A 19,261-nucleotide genomic window follows, 5' to 3' on the forward strand; every position below is an offset into this window, starting at 1 on the left:
CTCAATCTACCAACTACTTATCAGCAGGAGAGGAGATCAAACACCCTAATTTTGGAAGGATGCCGAGTTTCCTGATTTACAGCAGAAAATTTACAGCAGAAAATAGTAGTGGCTGCATCTCCGTGAAAATGTCTAAGAAAAAGAAGCGACCAGCTTCATCTCCACAAGCAAGCCCACAGCAGAAGTGCAAGCAAAGTAAACTGGATGATTTTGTAAGAGCCCAGAATCCAGAACCTACTACATCAAACAGAGTTCATTCTCGGCTAGGTGGGGACACTTGAATGGGTGGAGACCACCCAGGGGACAATGCTGAGAGGAGCGCCCACGAACCATTCATTAATACTGTCTTACCGCTTGGAAGCAAATTCAAGTTGGGTGGAAGTCTTTGTATTCTGTGACCTCAAGTCTGTAACCTGCTCCTGAAGCTTCTCATTTTGCTCATTCAGGAGTTTGTCATTCTCTGCCTTTTCTTTCTTGTAGCTCTCAAAGAACTCCTGCAGCTGTAGAGCAAGTCAAACGCGTTCAAAGATAAATACAAGGCCAAGCAGAAAACTGTGCTCCTTTTGTAAAGATGAGGAAAAGGCGTTTGGAGAAAGACTGGCTGGTACCTGTTTAAGGGCAGCCTTAGCCTCCACTGCTTCAGCTGATTCTGTCACTGGCACAGCAGCAGGAGTTGACATGGCCTGAGGCGCCCCTGACAGACGCTTAGGGGTCACTGCCAGAGACATTTCTTCTGGCAAGATGCTTGAAGCTATAAAAGAGAAAGAAGCAACATTATCAGATCAGAGAAAACGGAAAGATCCTTTATTTTTTACCTTTCCGAACCATCCTTTCCCTAGAGCTCAGAACAGTCCTCCTACTCCCCATTTTATGCTCACAACCTTGCAAAAAAAGGGGGAAAAAAAGAAAAAAGAAAAGAAAAGCCAGGCTGTGGGAGTATGTCACTAGTTGAAGGTCATCCCAAAGAATCGCATGGGTGGATGGGGGTTCAGACCCATGTGTCCTTGGCAGTAAAGGTAAAGGACGGTTCGGTCCAGTCAAAGGTGACGATGGGGTTGCGGCGGTCATCTCGCTTTCGGGCCAAGGGAGCCGGCGTTTGTCCACAGACAGCTTTGCGGGTCATGTGGCCAGCAGGACTAAACCGCTTCTGGTGCAACGGAACACTGTGACGAAAACCAGAGCGCACGGAAACGCTGTTGACCTTCCCGCTGCAGTGGTACCTATTTATCTACTTGCACTGGCATGTTTTTGAACTGCTAGGTTGGCAGGAGCTGGGAAAGAGCAACGGGAGCTCACTCCGCCGTGGGGATTTGAACTGCTGACCTTCCAATCGGCAAGCTCAAGAGGCTCAGTGGTTTAGACCACAGCGCCACCCGCATCCCTTTTTACCTTTACCTTGGCAGGAGTCTGACTGTCAACCCAGTGCACATTACTGGTTCTCATTCACACTAATGGGCTACACTTTCCAACAGTGACATTTTCGTGGGCTGTGGAATTCTCCATTCCAGACCTCAAATTCTATCAAAGTTCATGTTTTCATTTACATTTATGCCTCACATCTGGATCAAATGATCTTCTAGACAGCTTACAATATATTACAACCATGTAATTAGGAACCCAGAAGCCCATTCCTCCAGCTAACGGCAAAGGCCAGAGGTTCTTTCTCCCTCACTTCTGCATTACTAGAGCACTTTCAACAACTGTTGCATATTATGCAAATCCTCATAAACATGCAAGCTGTGTTTATTTCTGAACAGCTGTCCAACTTGCTTTGGGGAGCTTCAATACTTCTGGTGAAAGGGACTGTAATCTTCTCCTGCTCCCACTGCCCCCAAGGTGAAAGCTTATATTCTCCAGATTCTGACACTAAAATCTAGCTCAGCTGAGGAAGAACGCAGGTGCCTCCTGCCGCAGCTGATGTCCTTGAAGGTGGCACTGCCTGAGGTGCTGTCACACAATCTTCTCAACCTTACTGCCTTCTACTCCTGCTTTCAGCTGTGAAGTCTCACAAAATTCCTGTGGTCTCACAAAATTCTCAGCTAAAGCTTTGCAGTGTTGTTGCTTTTTAAAGGGCCTCAATATGCAGCTGAAAGCATGAATCAAAATTAAAATCAATTCCACCAATAATAATTATAATAATAATTTATTATTTATACCCCGCCCATCTGGCTGAGTTTCCCCAGCCACTCTGGGCGGCTCCCAATCGACTATTAAAAATGATACAGCATTAAATATTAAAAACTTCCCTAAACAGGGCTGCCTTCAGATGTCTTTTAAAAATAGGATAGCTGCTTATTTCCTTGACATCTGATGGGAGGGCATTCCACAGGGTGGGCACCACTACCGAGAAGGCCCTCTGTCTGGTTCCCTGCAACCTCACTTCTCACAATGAGGGAACCGCCAGAAGGCCCTCGGCGCTGGATCTCAGTGTCCGGGCTGAACGATGAGGGTGGAGACGCTCCTTCAGGTATACAGGACCAAGGCTTTAAAGGTCAGCACCAACACTTTGCATTGTGCTTGGAAACGTACTGGGAGCCAATGCAGATCTCTCAGGACCAAGGGATACGTTTAGGCTGTAGCCGAAAAGAACAACTGTGGTGTGCATTTGGAACATCAAGCAACATAGAATGTAAGACTGAATATACACTGTTCCTTCTGAAAGTATGAGAAATTTGTTCCAATCATAAAATCACAACCTGAAAAATGGTTAGGCAAACTTTTGGGACGTGCTTGCCATTCTACCCTCTCCAATTCTCACTGTACACAATGAAGAAGAAGAAGAGGAGGAGGAGGAGTTTGGATTTGATATTCTGCTTTATCACTACCCGAAGGAGTCTCAAAGCGGCTAACATTCTCCTTTCCCTTCCTCCCCCACAACAAACACTCTGTGAGGTGAGTGAGGCTGAGAGACTTCAAGAAGTGTGACTGGCCCAAGGTCACCCAGCAGCTGCATGTGGAGGAGTGGGGACGCGAACCCAGTTCCCAAGATTACGAGTCTATCGCTCTTAACCACTACACCACACTGGCTCCGAAGCCTAAACCTTGCTTTCCTCGCATTACAAAGAAGTACATTGGCATTATTGAAGGGACCATACCTTGCAATGGAATGGAAACTCCCGACGTCTGTGCCAGCAAGATGCGATACATGTCACGCTGGCGAACTATGGAGTCTACAAGCTGCATCTGGTGGTGCCGTGACTCACGTAACTTTTCTAGCTCAGTGATAGCTTCAGAAAGTTGACTCTGCAGCTCAGAAATCCTGTCATGGAGAGAAAACAATTCTACTAAATCTTTTTTTTAAAAAAATCAACATCAGGTAACAAATATGTCTTATATTACTGCTTTCTAAACAGAACGAATATGTGATTAATATCAGATTTCTGGATGTCAGAACATGCTGCTAAAGGGGAGCATACTTAGATGAAGTGGTTTCTTGCTCCTCTTTCTCTTTAGCGTCACCCAGCTCTCTGAGAGCCACTAAGAGGCGCTGGTTTTGCTGCTGAAGTTCCTCGATGTTCCTGTAGGAGACCAGATGTTGGCTTATGACTTCGGAAGAGCTGCTGATGTCAGCAGAGCTCACTTCTTCTTCGCGGATAACATGGTTGCCTCGGGCTTCTTCGAGTTCCATCAAAAGCACTCTTATCTTTAAAAAGAAAAACAGATGATTCATACAACAGAACAACAGCTCTTCCAGAGCTGTGCTGCAAGAATTCTGTGCGAGCTGTTAAAACAGTCGTTCTGCTTTTTAATACAAACTGACTTTATTTTTAAGTGCATATTGTATCATGTTGTTTCGATTATTGACTGCCATCAATGTGGAATACAATAGGTTATGAATTTATGAAATAAAAAGTACAGGGTTGCACTGAGCAGACATTATTTTAAGGCTGCAATCTTAAAAGTGCATGCTTAGAATTAATTCCAAGTGAAATCATTAAGGCTTACTCTGGAGTAAGCAGAGGTTCTGAATCCCAATACTTTCAAAAACTGACTCTAACTTTAAGGTGAAATAGTTCATCAAGGTATATAGGCTTACAAGAGTGAACCACTTAAAGAAACCAAACTAACCTGTTGTGAAAGATCTTTGACTTGGATTTCAAGCCTCTGGTTCTCTCTTTCAAGCAAAGAAGCTTGCTTGTTTGCTTTATCAGCATCATCTTGCAAACGTTGAATTTCCTGTAAACCAAATCCACACACTTAAAAAAGAAATGTATTTATTTTGCTGGAATAATAAAAGGTCAAAATAAGAACAGAACTGCAAGCATATTAAACAGCTAACTTCTCCCAAAATTTACACTAGAACTACTATAACACAATAGTCTTATTGTTTCCCAGTAGGTGGATTAGTGCTGACTTAAGAAAAGTATTTCACGTAGTTGAGGCCCAAAAGGGCCTATAGAATTTCAACTGTGGGACAGGCAGGCCAAAAGAATTTGTAAGACTGGCTGCATAAAGAAGACCTCCTACATATCTAATTGATAAACACATTCAACCAATGTGCCAAATATAGTTGCAACAAGAGAACAAGATATGCCTTCTCCATTATATGACTCAGAGAAGTCGGTGATTGTTTTTATTTACCATTTGTAAACCACTTTTCACAAAGTAGCTTCAAAATGGTCACACAAAACAAAATCGGATCAAAACCAAATTCTGTGTGATTGCCATAAAATTTAGGGAACAAGCTGTGCTATCATAATGATTAAGGCCATAAATGATAATTTTAGGTTATATGTTAGTGACAAAGTTTTAATTTATATATTTTTTAACTGTTGCTATATCTGTAGTGTCCCTGTTATACCTAACTGCAAATTCAAATGTATCCCTATTGTGTTTTATGACTTCCTTGATATTGTGTGGGCTAGAACTGGTCTGTGAACGAAATAATAAAAAATCAATTCATGACGTAGCATCAACAAAGCAGCTGACTCTACAAAAGGAGAAGCCACCAAAAGCATGTTGAAAAGAAGCACGCCAGCCTCACTGGGGAATGCCATTAGGAAAGAAACCTGACGCAACCCATTGAAAGAGGGGATTCCGTATTTCCTGGGCAACAGTCAGCATGCTGCGGAGGACTATCTCACTTACAAGTAAGTGGGAACACGGAGAACCTCCTCAGCTGACTTGGATTTGGAGAAGGCCCAAATGGGAATAGAAACATTACTTCTCAATCCAAGGTGCATCACATTTTTCTTCAATCCAAGAAAGCCAGTGCTGATACCATCAATTGAGACATCTCAATGAAAAATGGTGAGGGGTCTATATAGCCTAGGAGCTTGACCCACACCGTCAACTAAATCATGCAGTGAAGCTCTTGATAAGACTGCAGGTTACCTGTTTGACTGCTCCTTCATATAAAACTCACTGGCTGGGAGAAAAAAAGACCCTCCAACATATAAAACTCTAATGCTGTGCCAGAGGGATTCCACTGACCCAATGGGACTCTTGTTTAGTCATGTTAAATTCTCGAGAATAATCTTTTGGAGAAAAATTTCGAAAATATTCTCGATTCATGAGAATATTAGAGAATTTTCATTTTAAATAGGAGAATATTCATTTTAATGCATTGAAAATGATATAATTAGCCAATATACATGTTTATTCATGGGTAAACTTAGAATCATAGAATCATAGAGTTGGAAGAGACCACAAGGGCCATCGAGTCCAACCCCCTGCCAAGCAGGAAACACCTTCAGAGCACTCCTGACATATGGTTGTCAAGCCTCTGCTTAAAGACCTCCAAAGTAGGAGACTCCACCACACTCCTTGGCAGCAAATTCCACTGTCGAACAGCTCTTACTGTCAGGAAGTTCTTCCTAATGTTTAGGTGGAATCTTCTTCTTGTAGTTTGGATCCATTGCTCCGTGTCCGCTTCTCTGGAGCAGCAGAAAACAACCTTTCTCCCTCCTCTATGTGACATCCTTTTATATATTTGAACATGGCTATCATATCACCCCTTAACCTCCTCTTCTCCAGCATTTTTAACTTGTTCAGATGGCAACCAAAAACTGTACAAGTTTTTGTCCAGATACTTTTATTCAATGGGGCATGTAAATTAAGGCAAGTAAATTCAGTAATAGGCCATATTGTGCTTCTAATAGCTCTAACACTTAATAACTGTTTTGTGACTAAAACATAGAAGTCCTCCGCTGTCCCGGGGCGATTTTAAAATGCCGTCCGCCAGCATTTTAAGATCGCCCGGACAGCAGAGAAGTCCTCCGCTGTCCCGGGGTTTTTTAAAATGCTGGGGGTGGGAAGAAAAGCCCTTGTCCCCCCCCCCCCCAGCCTTCAGAAGAGGTCCGGGGACAGACTGTCCCCGGACCTGGTCTGAAGGCGGTTTCCCTAGGAACGCATTAATTGATTTTCAATGCATTCCTATGGGAAACTGTGCATCGCAAGACGAGAAACTCGCAAGACCGAGAGACTTGCGGAACGAATTAATTTCGTCTTGCGAGGCACCACTGTATATAATATATTTCAGTATGTCAATCTCTGGTAAGTGGCACTTTGTACCATTGAATGGCACTGCAAAAAACCAGTTACTGGCACTACATATGAATTCAAATGTTCATCAAATTAAATGATTAGCATGTTTAAAACTAAAAAACAATGTTTTCTGTAGCTCACATTTCAGAACTGCCAATGGTGAATGACACAATGCCCAGTAATGTAACTGGATTAAAAAAAAATCATTATCCATTACTTACACTGGCAATATCACAGCCTGACTTATTATTTACCAGATTTTAAAAATGTGGGTTGTAAAACTGGTTCTTACTGGTTCTTTACGGTTTGTGGAGAATATTCTCCAGAGAATTTTCTAGCAGAGAATATTCTCATTCCAGAGAATATTCTCACCTCACCTCACTACTCCTGTTTCCTCTCCTCCTGTCCACTAAAAAAATCTGCTTTAGAGAGTCCAGAGAGGAGGAAGAGTAAATTGTATTATAGGCATGGAGGTCCCTTGTGGGCTGTAGCACTGGATACAGCTCAGCATCAAGGAGAATGGGAGGTAGAATCCTACCATGTGTGAAATTTAGAAATATACACTATCTGGGGTGGGGAGTAAAAATGTGAACCGCAAAATGTTGACCTTGAAGCTCAACTCTAGCACACATAACTGTTGTTCACAGCTACAGTTTGACTATGTGTTGTGGGGATGGCGATAAACGGCAGTTTAACTAGGTGGCTGTAAACTGCACACTAAATTTAGGTCTTAAATCAGAAGCGAACAGGAAATTCTATCCCCTTTTCCCAGAGGGCAGCTGGGTGTGAAAGAAATCACTTTGGTTAAAAAACAAGGTAATGTGGTTGTGTGTGCTGATAAAGGCGAGTACATTTTGACTCTGAATCTCAGTTCCGTTTTGTACCAACCTTCATTGCTTGCTCAAGTTTAGCAGACAGACTTGCTACAGCTTTCTGAGAGCGTTCATATTCTTCACGTTGACGCTTCAAAATAGGTGCTTTGGCTTCTACTTCCTGCACTATTTCATCCAAGTACTTATTAATCCTCTTATTCTCCATTTTTTCTAACAGCAGCTGATCCTGTGCTTCTACATATGCATTGTAAAGCTGTGTTGAAAGATAAAAACACACAACTATTGAATGTCTTACCTAAAGAAGACAGGCAGCCATTTATCAACCAGCAGACATTTTCTAGACTTGTAACCATTACACATATTCTGTTCCCAGGATACATGTAATTTCCTCCTCACCTTGACATCTGAGGGGTTGGAAAAGATCTATGGGATCAGCCCTGACAATGTGTTAATGTATTTTACATATAGCCCCCCACTGTTGCCCAGGAGTGGGGACACAGGTGGCGCTGTGGGTTAAACCACAGAGCCTAGGACTTGTCGATCAGAAGGTCGGCGGTTCAAATCCCCGCAACGGAGTGAGCTCCCATTGCTTGGTCCCAGCTCCTGCTCACCTAGCAGTTCGAAAGCACGTCAAAGTGCAAGTAGATAAATAGGTACCGTTCCAGCAGGAAGGTAAACAGAGTTTCCGAGCGCTGCTCTGGTTCACCAGAAGTGGCTTAGTCATGCTGGCCACATGACCCGGAAACTGTACACCGGCTCCCTTGGCCAGTAAAGCGAGATGAGCGTGCAACCCCAGAGTCGGTCGCGACTGGACCTAATGGTCAGGGGTCCCTTTGACAGTGCTGGATGAAACATTGTAATTGATACCAGAATTCTCAATAATGAATACAAGGGGTGTCGTGGAATTCTACTCAATATTGATCCAGAGTACATTCCAATGTATAGTTAGCAGAGTAACAACTTAAACAGGTTGCAGGATTCCCAAAATATAGACCAAAGGCAATTATATTCCATATCCAGCAGAGCTTTACTGCTACTGAAGGCAAATGAGCATCATGGTCACAAATCCAATACATCCAGGATTGGCCCTGTCCTTAAGAAATCCAGTTGCAGCCGATTTAACTTAAACTTACAATAACTTATAATATGTCTAAACCTTAATACTAAGCGTACTATGTACAAAACACCACATCAGAAGGAAAAGAGATAGAGAAAGTGAAAGCCAGGCTCCTTCTGGCTTTACTTTTAGTCAGCATAACCTTGACAAAAAGAGATAACAGAACCAGTTTACTCAGCTTCTCTGAAGGAATAACCCAAACATCATGAACCTTCTGCTGGTTTCTTTCACACAGATAAGCGTCCATAACCCTTTTGAATTAGAATAGGAAAGATCTCTACATATCAGATCAATGCTTTCTGTATTAAGAAATGCAAACTGACAAGGGGGTTGTGTGTGTGTGTGTGTGTGTGTGTGTGTGTGTGAGAGAGAGAGAGAGAGAGAGAGAGAGAGAACAAAGCTTTGTGTTCTCCAAGGAGAAATCTGACTTTGACCCGGAGCCGATAAAGGAAGCCTCCAAAAGCACTTGAGACCAGGAGCCAAATCATGGTCCAAACTGTCAGTGCACACTCCTAAAATGTACCTCTGTGACAAAAGGGAAATTTTCATGAGGGGTCCATGCCATTAACTTACAATGACATAAAACATCAACCTTCACAAGTGGAACACTAGCCAGATAGAATACATGAGTAAATGCTACTGAAATCAAATGTTAAGTTTAGTTAAAAACCCAAATGGGTGAACTATGTGCAGCACATTAGTCATTCAGTTTTTAAAAATTGTCCCGGTGAATGAGGCTGGATACAAAAACACAAATATGCAGGAATCTGCAAGCAGTACAGTATCATCTACATTACTTCCTACCTCGGTTAATTTCATGCCAGGCTTCACCACCTTTGCTACTGCAGCAGCCGTAGGAGACATAGCTGCCAGCTCCTCCTCTGAAAGAATGGCTCCTAGAAGAGAGAAATGGCAAAGGGCATAGGTTTTTTAATGTACAAATCAAATCTAAAGGCTTCCAACTACATGCATATTCAGATTTCTGACTGGCCCTAGAGTTTTGACTAGCCTGGTTCTAAGCCTTCAGGGAAACTGCAAACTGCAAATAAAAATAAAGACTCAAAACAGATTGGTTCAGGAAAACCATAGAAATATCCTGCAAATGACACTTGAGGTAAAATTTTTACTACTCTGTTTCATATACTCAAGAGAATCCCCAGATAACCGTTTTTAAAAGAGTTTGCATGTGGCTTTTCAAGTACTAGAACAGTACAAATAGCTGTAGAGTGAGGTATTGCTAAATATCCCCATTTTACAAGGTCTATTGCCTACGTGTTACCAGACCTTTGCGCTTGGTGGCTGAAACCAAATCGTTTGCATTGTCCAACTCTTTCTCCAGCTTGCCAATCTTTTCCTTCAGTTCTTTTTCCACTGCGGCCTTTGATTGTTCCATTTCAGCCAAACGATCCCGTGTTTCTTTGTTAGCTGAGAATAGCAGAAGAAAGAGATGACCGCTCACAACTTTTTAAGCTTCCAAGGATTACTAAACGAACTGTACAGCAGGGTGAGATGCAAATATTTTGAGAATTGTTTAAGTGCCCTCTTTGGCAACATGGTTTGCATCATCAGTGAGCTAGGAAAGACTTAGAAGATCTAAGCCTGGATCCAAATAACTACATGGACTTGGCATTTCTCAAACTGCAGCTTTCATCACTACCCCAGTGCACCGCACTATGCCACACAACAAACCTCTTCTGAAGCCTCACCTCAAAAAGGTTAGTATAGCATTGGAAACAGTTTAGACAAGGGCAACCAAAATGATCAAGGGGTTGGAGAAAGTCCCCTATGAGGAAAGGCTGAAGCATCGGGGGCTTTTTTTGTTTAGAGAAATGACAAGTGCATAAAACTATGCGTGGCATGGAAGAAGTGGACACAGAGAGGTTTTCCCTCTCTCACAGCCCTAGAACTTGTGGACATCCAACGGAGCAAAATATACATAAAAAGGTAAAGGTAAAGGGATCCCTGACCGCTAGGTCCAGTCGCGGTGCTCATCTGGTTTTACTGGCCAAGGGAGCTGGCGTACAGCTTCCGGGTCATGTGGCCAGCATGACTAAGCTGCTTCTGGTGAACCAGAGCAGCGCACGGAAACGCCGTTTACCTTCCCGCCGGAGTGGTACCTATTTATCTACTTGCACTTGGACGTGCTTTCGAACTGCTAGGTTGGCAGGAGCTGGGACCGAGCAACGGGAGCTCACCCCGTCGTGGGGGTTCGAACCACCGACCTTCTGATGGGCAAGTCCTAGGCTCTGTGGTTTAGACCACAGCATAACCCGCATCCCTCTATACATACATTTATACATACAATATACATACATTTCACTAATTTTAGTCATTTTAACATTTCAACACTTGACTTCCTTCCCCCTCTTTCTTCATTTTTCTCAGATGCTAATTGCTGTAATTATAGACGATGAGGGGTACAAATAAGATGCAAAAAAAACAACACAAGCTTCAAGATCATTTGTTCCTTACCTTCACCTGCCTCCTTCAGAAGTTTGTGCAGCTCCTCTACAGCTTGGGTCAACTCATTGCTTTTTGCTTCCAAGTCGTCAGCAGCACTCTAAATGCAACATATTTTAATTAAAGCACAGCAATTCAATATAGAAGCAAAAAAATTTTAAGCCTCGGAAAGTGGAGAGAGGGTGGGCTGGGTGTCATATAGACTATTGCAAGGAATTGGGAAGCAGAGGTTACAGAGTGCAAAATCATACTTCTAGCTAGCTGAAGCCTAACCTAGACTCATTTACTGAATACAATGATAAAGAAGAGACTATTATATTCCTAAAAGCATAGATTGTTTGGAATTGCTTAGACTCTGTGCTTGAAACCAGACTATGTGGCCTGGCATATGGCCAAACAGATTTATCACAAGCTAGACACTGGTAGCTGAGCCATAAAAGATGGGTGGACTTCAATGATTGTTTATGCAACGTCTGAAACCAAGAATCGTCTTTAAAAAAAGAAAAAAGAAAAAGATTGGAATGTTTCAGGAAAATCAAAACAGCAATCAATAAAAAGTCACCTAAACTGGTAAAACTCTTTCCCTCGAACTTCCCATTACTTTTCATTCTGTGCTCTGTGTTGCATTTCATATAAGAACACGTTCTAAAAGGTTGGAAGATATGATTAAGTCTATATAGCCATACCTGCAGGTAGCTGGCTATCTCAACGAATTCAACAACAAAATGAGATCAGACTAGTGGCTATGCCAACACTTTCCAATCTTTTGATCTTAGTTAGGCTCATGCACTCCCTCCCTAATATCCAGGGTGGATAAAATCAATGATTTTTTTAAAAACCCAAAACAGATTTTTTTTTTTAATTTAAATTGGATTTTTAAAATAAAATGCTTCTGGAGAAAAAAATCTTTCTAAAGATAGTTTTATATTTAAGTTACATTATAGTCCAATGGCTGTTCATCAGGAAATTAGGATTTGTTTTAAGTTTTTCATGTGTGCTAAAACTCAGTCTAAGTTTTTTTAATTGTTTAACCACATCAGTTAACAAACATGGATACACATGCTATAATGTTATTGTTTTAGTTAAATAAATTGTTTAAATTGTTACTAAGGAAATTATTATTTTTCTCCTTCCAATAAAGTACAGCAGAAAAGTTGTCCAAATATAAAGAGTTACCTTATTAAACCTCACAATAATTTCATAATTATCTATGTATTTCTAATAGTATAACCAAATCAGCAATTTTTGATATATCTGTAAAAACTGCTCTGAAAATTTATTATTTCAATAATGAAGCCTATATCTGGTTGTAAATATTAAGATTATACCAGCAAGAATGAGTCTTTCTGTAAAAAAATGATTTAAATCAAGTCTTACTGATCAGTGATTTAAATCAATTTAAATCAAATCCACCCTGCTAACGTCCCCTCCTTTTCAGCATTATCCACATTACCACTACATCTGTACCAAGCTAAAAGCTTTGTACAGTTTTACACCAGAATCTTAAAATAGATGCTGGCTTACAGTTCTGAAGGTTGCATTAGCAACAACATGTTTAATAATGCACTGCGACAACTATAAAACGATGCAATCATAGTACCCAAAAGAACAAATTCTGCTTGCAGCATCAAGCAGTTGAAACTAACCATGGGGAGCTAATGTGGCAAAGGGAATGTGGGGTGGGGCATGAATTCACTTAGGAGAGAGAAGGGAGATCATGTTACACACAGACTTCAGCATCAAAACTCTGAAAGAGCTCCAAAATGTATCAATTATCCATCTCCAGATAATTCTGTTAACATACTGGAGCACAACTATCCATGTTCATGTTTTCAGAAGCAATCGCTAACCAAAAGGTTACTTATTAGAAATTCATATTCACTAGCACATTTGTGACTTCAACCTTCGCATGTCCTAGTATGATGAGCATCAACGTTTGTCAGTGTATGTTTATAATAAGCCCTAAAACTAAAATTTCAAAACCATTATTAAAATTCCTACCTTGTATAAATTAGATAACTTGATATGGGCATTTAGTTCATTGTGGAATCTTTCTTCCATGCTAGCTTGCTGTTCTTTTGCCTGGTGAATAAAGACATTTGTGCAGTTAACACACAATGAGAAGTTTTGAGAACCCAAAGGCTCTTCACAATCAACAGCAGTATGGTACTGAAAAATTATCATGAAAAAAGAATTACATTTAAAACGTATTTAAGGGGGAAATCCTCACCTTTTTAGTTTTTTTCCAAAACTGAATTTGTATAAGAATACAATCGTTAGGCTACTGTGTGTTTCTCAAATGCATTTGGACAGAAATGCTGCAATTCGTATTTTTGCCAGATTCACTCCATTTCTCTAAAGTAGTTCCATATATCACAGTCAGTTATTATAAGGAATTCCCACCTGAATGAGCATATATGCTTTCCCAGACCTAAGTCGACTGAAGTTTGCAGCCCTATGAGAATTACTTCATTATTTCCCAATGCAAGCAAGAACAAGAGAGAAGCTACTTCAAATACCGGCATCGCTGTTGCCCACAACGGAAGCTAAAACAAAGGGATTTATGTTTACCTCCTTCAGTTTCAGCAGAAGATCTTCCACATGTTTCTGTAGATTTCCGTTAGATTGTTTCAGTCCACTGACTTGCTCTTCCAGTCTGGAAACCTCCTCTTTCTTGTTCTCCAAGTTACACTTCAGCTCTAAGATTTCACTTCCCTTTTCCCGAGTGATTAGCAGCAGTTCATCTGTTTTCGCCTTCAGTTCTGTATTCAGCCAAGTGTTCTGATTCTGTAGCAGTTCCTTTTCCTGCTCCCACCTTTGCTCACGATGCTATGAAATAAAGTTATGTATGATACAACATTCCATTCAAGCAGCAGTTAGAGGAAAAGAGTGCCGTGGGGCACATACTACATTTTGAAACAAATTCTGTTAAGGCAAGTTCTTGGGCAATTCATACCAATCATGCAAGTGCAGGAATTCCTGTCAAATTATTAGCAAGGGGACTGAGGCTCACGGCCAGCTGTGCTCTTATACATACTTACTCACTCAAAAGTAAGACACCCTGAATTCAGCGATACTTCTTCTCAAGTGTTTATAGGTTTGCAGCCTTAAATCAAATAAACCCCACAACCAAATCTAGTCATGGTGCATCACAATTTCATTACTAATCCCAAACTTGTTAATTATCTGTCAGCTAACTACATGTATGTTGTGAAATGTCCCATATTGCTTGAAACCTTATAAATATGACCACATCCTCTATAAAAGAATAGCTGAGTAACTATTCCAATAGATGGCTGGTAGAATTTTATTGAGACAGATAAAAAATGGCCACTGAAAAATTGTTTGTTAGAATTAGTGACATAGGAAGTGTGTCATTATCTTATTTCTACAATTGTACAAAAGATATGGGCATGAACAAGTATTCCAGTACTCACCTTTACAGAAAAGGCTGATGTCTGAAGCTCATCCAGCTGCAACTGTAGCTCTATTTTTGCAGTATTCGCTGCTGCAAGTTTCTCATTCAGTCGTTTAACATCCTCTAGGAAAGGACATACAAAATGAAGAGATATTATAAAGAACATCTGTAGATGACCCTCCTGTACTGTCAAGCTCATGTAGAAGTGCCCATGGTGTATGGGCTACCTTTGACTTCTTTCATGGGAATGCTTAGAAGGCTATTGAAAACCATTGCAGGAAACTCCCCTAAAACCACTACTTAAAAGTAGAAATTCTAATCTTTACACAATATGACCCTCACACAGTACGAGAACAAAATTACAAACTGCTCACTGTTGCTTAGTTTCATTAAGGATTTCCACTGGTAGTTTCACCTCGGTGCAATGATACTCTTAACTGAAGGATTGAGACAACCTATCACCAAAACCTTTTTGACCCTATCACTTGATGCTTACCATTTAGGTGTTCCTGCTCTTGAGCTCTTCTGTCACTTGTTCGAACCAAATCTCTCTTCTCTGCTTCCAACTCTTCTTTTGCTCTAGTGAGCTGATTCTTAAAACAAAGGAAAAGTGACTTTAAAAGTGACTATAGCACAATAATAATCTGCTGTTAAAAGCAGTGTTAAGAAACATTAACTAGCGCAAGATTATTATCATACTCTAAAGATTTACATCGAGGCTTGGCAACTGAGGCTAATAAGAAAACCCTACTTTCACCAAAAATGCCACTTTCACAACAAGAGTCTACTTCTTTCAATGTAACATTGACAATGAATTATGAAAGCTTCCATTCACTGGCATTATTAACAGTTTCTGTACCTGTATGGCTGCATTGCGATCCTGAGCAGCTTCCAGTTCTTTGTTTCTCTCATTTAACAATTTCAACTGCTCATCTGCACGGGAGACAAAATGAAGGACATTTTCAATTTTATATTTACAGAAATTCTTCTGTAAGAAATGGATAAATATCTTCTTTCTCCAATAAAAGAGTAAAGGGTTTGGGCCTGAGGAGCTGAACCCTGAGTGATGTCAGGATCTAAAACTGACTGAGATCAGCCAACTGACCACCCCAAATGTGTGTCTAGAATGTAGAATTCTCAGCATGTCCACCTCTGTTATGAGATTCTTCTCCATTGTGATTATCCCTATAGAACCTGCTTAACTGAAAGCCTTAATGTTAAGGTAAAGGTAAAGGGACCCCTGACCGTTAGGTCCAGTTGTGGCCGACTCTGGGATTGCGGTGCTCATCTCGCTTTATTGGCCGAGGGAGCCGGCGTACAGCTTCCAGGTCATGTGGCCAACATGACTAAGCCGCTTCTGGTGAACCAGAGCAGTGCACGGAAACACCGTTTACCTTCCTAGGTAAGTAACAAAATAATGTTTACCTTTATCACAGAATGTAATTCTTCTGTCATCAAACAAATCAATTTTTCACTGAAAAACTGAATAACCTTTAGTTGTTTCATATTTTAGAAAAATCACAAAACAAGTACAACTAATAGTATTTACTGATCACCTTAATAGAAAGGAATACTTACTGAGTTTGCTGACCTCCTGTCGGAGATTCTGACATTCCTGTGTCTCATTTACGAGTCTTTCCTGACTCTGAGCAAGTCGTTTCTCTACTTCAAAATATTGTTGCTCTGCAAAACATGCATTAGCACAAGTTCAAATTTTGCCCCTTCTCAGAGCTATTCAAGTCAAAGTGTGCCATTCACAGTTATGTAAAATTGCAGGAATCCTCGTGAAAAGCACACAATCTTTAATCCAAAATAATCTATTTATCAGTCTCAGACTTTTTTGGACCACAACTCTCATCAGCCCCAATAAGAATGGACAATTATCAGGGGAAATGGGAATTGTATCCAAAACATCAGGAGAGCACCAAGCTGGGGAAGGCTGTTCTAAAGTGATACTAGGTCATCTATCGCCTATCTTCTTCACAGTCCAATCCATGTCTTTTTAAACATGAATGCATGTGTGGGGGATTTTGTTACTGTTATCATGTTATGTATTTTGTGTTATGTTGTAAACCACTCTGAATCTTTAGATGAAGGGTGGTACATAAAATTAATAGAAAATAATAATAGTATTGGTTTTCCTTTTTTAAAACAAGATTTTTTATTAATTTTAACATATAAATTATAAAATGTACCACAAAGCTTATCACTTATACAATCTTTTTGGACTTCTATCAGCACCTCTGATGATCCACCGTTTTAACCACTTCTTATGCATTTCTTAACTTTATATTGCCATTACATCTCTTAACAAATCATCCTTCCCCTTATCCATTTTTACAATACTTCTAATAATACGCCTCACAAAACTTCTTGCAACCCTACAATAGTACCTGTTTTCCTAGAGCTGTAGACTAGTCTACATGTCATAAAATGCACCCAGGAATTAAAATCTCATACCACCCTAGACATTTCTGTTATACACAACATGCTGCCCTAAGCACAAGTACGCAAAATGCCAACACTTAAAGTAAATAGCAGCTTTACTTTTATACTAATCTGGTTCACAAGTACCTCTGAATTTTTCTATAGCCCATTTTCAGAAAATTAAGGCCCTGAACATTAAGCACATCTGCTCGGTGGCAAGTCAATGGGGCTTACTTCCGGGTGAGCAAGAGTCATAATTGCACCCTCCACGACTTGTTTCCTAAATGTGAACAGATACTCAACAGGAACAATTTAGAAAGAAAAATAAAACCCCAAGCATCTTGGGCGCTAACTGCAGCCTCTAACACCTTGATGCTCTGCTCTCTTAACCCATACCAGCATGGACAAATGCCTGGAACACCTATGCTTTTGGGGGAGTATGGCATACTGTTTTTATTGTTGTGTTTGCATTTGTATGGTTTTCATAGATTTCTCTCTCTCTCTCTCTCTCTCACACACACACACACAGTTCTAATTCACAGAAAAGTAGATCTAGTTGGAAGGAACCCCAAGGGCCATTTAATCTGATGCCATGCAGTGTGAAAATCTCAACACGTGATCCCTCATCCAATTTGAAACCATACCTGTCCCTGCTTAGCTTTGCAAATGTGCTAGCAGTATTATTGATGCACCACTTAGGAGTACATGTTTGTGTGTGTGTGTGTGTGTGTGTGTGTGTTTTAAATAGATGATTCCCCATGTTTTATTGGTCAGATGTCTTACTGTGCTTTAGTTTGTTGGAAGCAGCCCAGAGAGTGGTGACATGTAAATAAGTAATTATTATGAGTTTAACAATAATAACATTAAACATGCATTGTAATAATTATTTATTGTTTATATGCAGTCCTTTTCTGCCACTATTATTATTATGGCATGCTGTTTGTATTGTTGTATTTGCATTTGTATGGTTTTCACAGATTTCTCTCTCTCTCTCTCTCTCTCTCTCTCTCTCACACACACACACACACACACACACAGTTCTAATTCACAGAATCGTAGATCCAGTTTGTTGGAAGAAGCTCGGAGAGTGGCGTGTAAACAATAAATAATTATTATAAGTTTAATTAATAATAATAATATTAAACTCGCATTATATTATTTATTGCAGTCCATTTCTGCCATTATTATTATTATAGCGTCAGAAAAGGATTGCATAACCTGCTGCGTCTGAATCCACTCTCGCTTCTGCTTTTACCCCACCTACTTTAACCTTAAAAGCATTAGTAGATAGGTAGCCGTGTTGGTCTGCCATAGTCAAAATAAAAAAATTCCTTCCAGTAGCACCTTAAAGACCAACTAAGTTAGTTCTTGGTATGAGCTTTCGTGTGCATGCACACTTCTTAAGAAAAAGTGTGCATGCACACGAAAGCTCATACCAAGAACTAACTTAGTTGGTCTTTAAGGTGCTACTGGAAGGAATTTTTTTATCTTAAAAGCATTATTATTATTATGGCATGCTGTTTGTATTGTTGTATTTGCATTTGTATGGTTTTCATAGATTTCTCTCTCTCCCTCTCTCTCTCTCTCTCTCTCACACACACACACACACACACAGAGTTCCAATTCACAGAATCGTAGATCCAGTTTGTTGGAAGCAGCCCGGAGAGTGGTGCCACGTAAACAATAAATAATTATTATGAGTTTAAGTAATAATAATAATAATAACAACAACAGACTCACATTATTTTATTGTAGTCCTTTTCTGCCAGTATTATTACTATTGTGACAGAAAAGGATTGCATAATCTGCCCCGTCTGAGTCCCACCTACTTTAACCTTAAAAGCATAAACAAGAACCCGCCTCCCTCGCATGAACCAGTCCGGGTCCCTGGGGCCGCTTCCCGCCCTGCCCTCCTCGGCTTCCACTCACCGCTGTCCACCTTGTAGCGCTCGTGCCGGGTGCGGAGCGCCTCGATCTCGCTCTGCTGGTCGGCCAGGAAGCGCTCGAGCTTCCCCTGCGCCGACTTGGGCAGCTTGGCCACCTCGGCCCGCTCCAGGACCTGCTGCAGCACCGCCGCCATCTTGGGCGGGATACCTGAGGGAAGGAGCTCGGCGGCAGCGACAACGGCGGAAACGACGACACGCTCCGACCCACAACCTCCCGCGCGCGCCTTTACTTCCGGTCCGTGAGGGGCTGGGAAAAGGGTTGAGTGGCGGGTCGGGGAGGGCGGGCGCAAGACGCGAGGAGTAGGAGGGAGGGGAGGAAGGTCGGCTTCTGCGCACGCGCAAAGGAAGGCGCCGGCTTCCGGAGCAGCTCTAGAACACAGAGATAGAAATGCAGACGTGCCTCCGTCACCGTTGCTTCCGGGTAAATAAATAAGTAGGTAAGTAAATGGATGAATGAAAAGCGTGGGGACGTCCCGCTGTGTTTCTCCAATTTGAGTCTCCAGATGTTTTATAGGACTACAACTCCCATAATATCCCTAGCTAGCAGGACCAGAATATTTTGCTTCTAAAAGAT

The 19,261-nt window shown here is 41.0% G+C and overlaps 1 protein-coding gene across 2 annotated transcripts in view; it reads right to left on the reverse strand.

Annotated features, from left to right (window-relative positions):
• The window catches only part of TPR (translocated promoter region, nuclear basket protein), a 68,265-nt gene extending 49,233 nt beyond the window's left edge, over positions 1–19,032 (reverse strand). For both annotated transcript variants that reach the window (XM_083506702.1, XM_083506701.1), the window contains exons 1-16: positions 18,671–19,032; positions 15,893–15,997; positions 15,174–15,247; positions 14,811–14,907; positions 14,334–14,437; positions 13,468–13,725; positions 12,898–12,978; positions 10,909–10,996; positions 9,721–9,861; positions 9,241–9,332; positions 7,375–7,572; positions 4,069–4,176; positions 3,417–3,643; positions 3,096–3,259; positions 609–751; positions 352–500 (exon numbers count right to left, since the gene is read on the reverse strand). In XM_083506702.1, the coding sequence (XP_083362828.1) occupies positions 352–500; positions 609–751; positions 3,096–3,259; positions 3,417–3,643; positions 4,069–4,176; positions 7,375–7,572; positions 9,241–9,332; positions 9,721–9,861; positions 10,909–10,996; positions 12,898–12,978; positions 13,468–13,725; positions 14,334–14,437; positions 14,811–14,907; positions 15,174–15,247; positions 15,893–15,997; positions 18,671–18,821 (2,180 nt within the window). In that variant the 5' untranslated portion in view covers positions 18,822–19,032. The remainder of the gene's footprint in view (positions 1–351; positions 501–608; positions 752–3,095; positions 3,260–3,416; positions 3,644–4,068; positions 4,177–7,374; positions 7,573–9,240; positions 9,333–9,720; positions 9,862–10,908; positions 10,997–12,897; positions 12,979–13,467; positions 13,726–14,333; positions 14,438–14,810; positions 14,908–15,173; positions 15,248–15,892; positions 15,998–18,670) is intronic.
• Between the last annotated feature and the right edge of the window lie 229 nt (positions 19,033–19,261).

Source organism: Podarcis liolepis (assembly GCF_965112155.1).
Source record: "Podarcis liolepis genome assembly, chromosome: 6".
Classification (NCBI taxonomy): domain Eukaryota; kingdom Metazoa; phylum Chordata; class Lepidosauria; order Squamata; family Lacertidae; genus Podarcis; species Podarcis liolepis.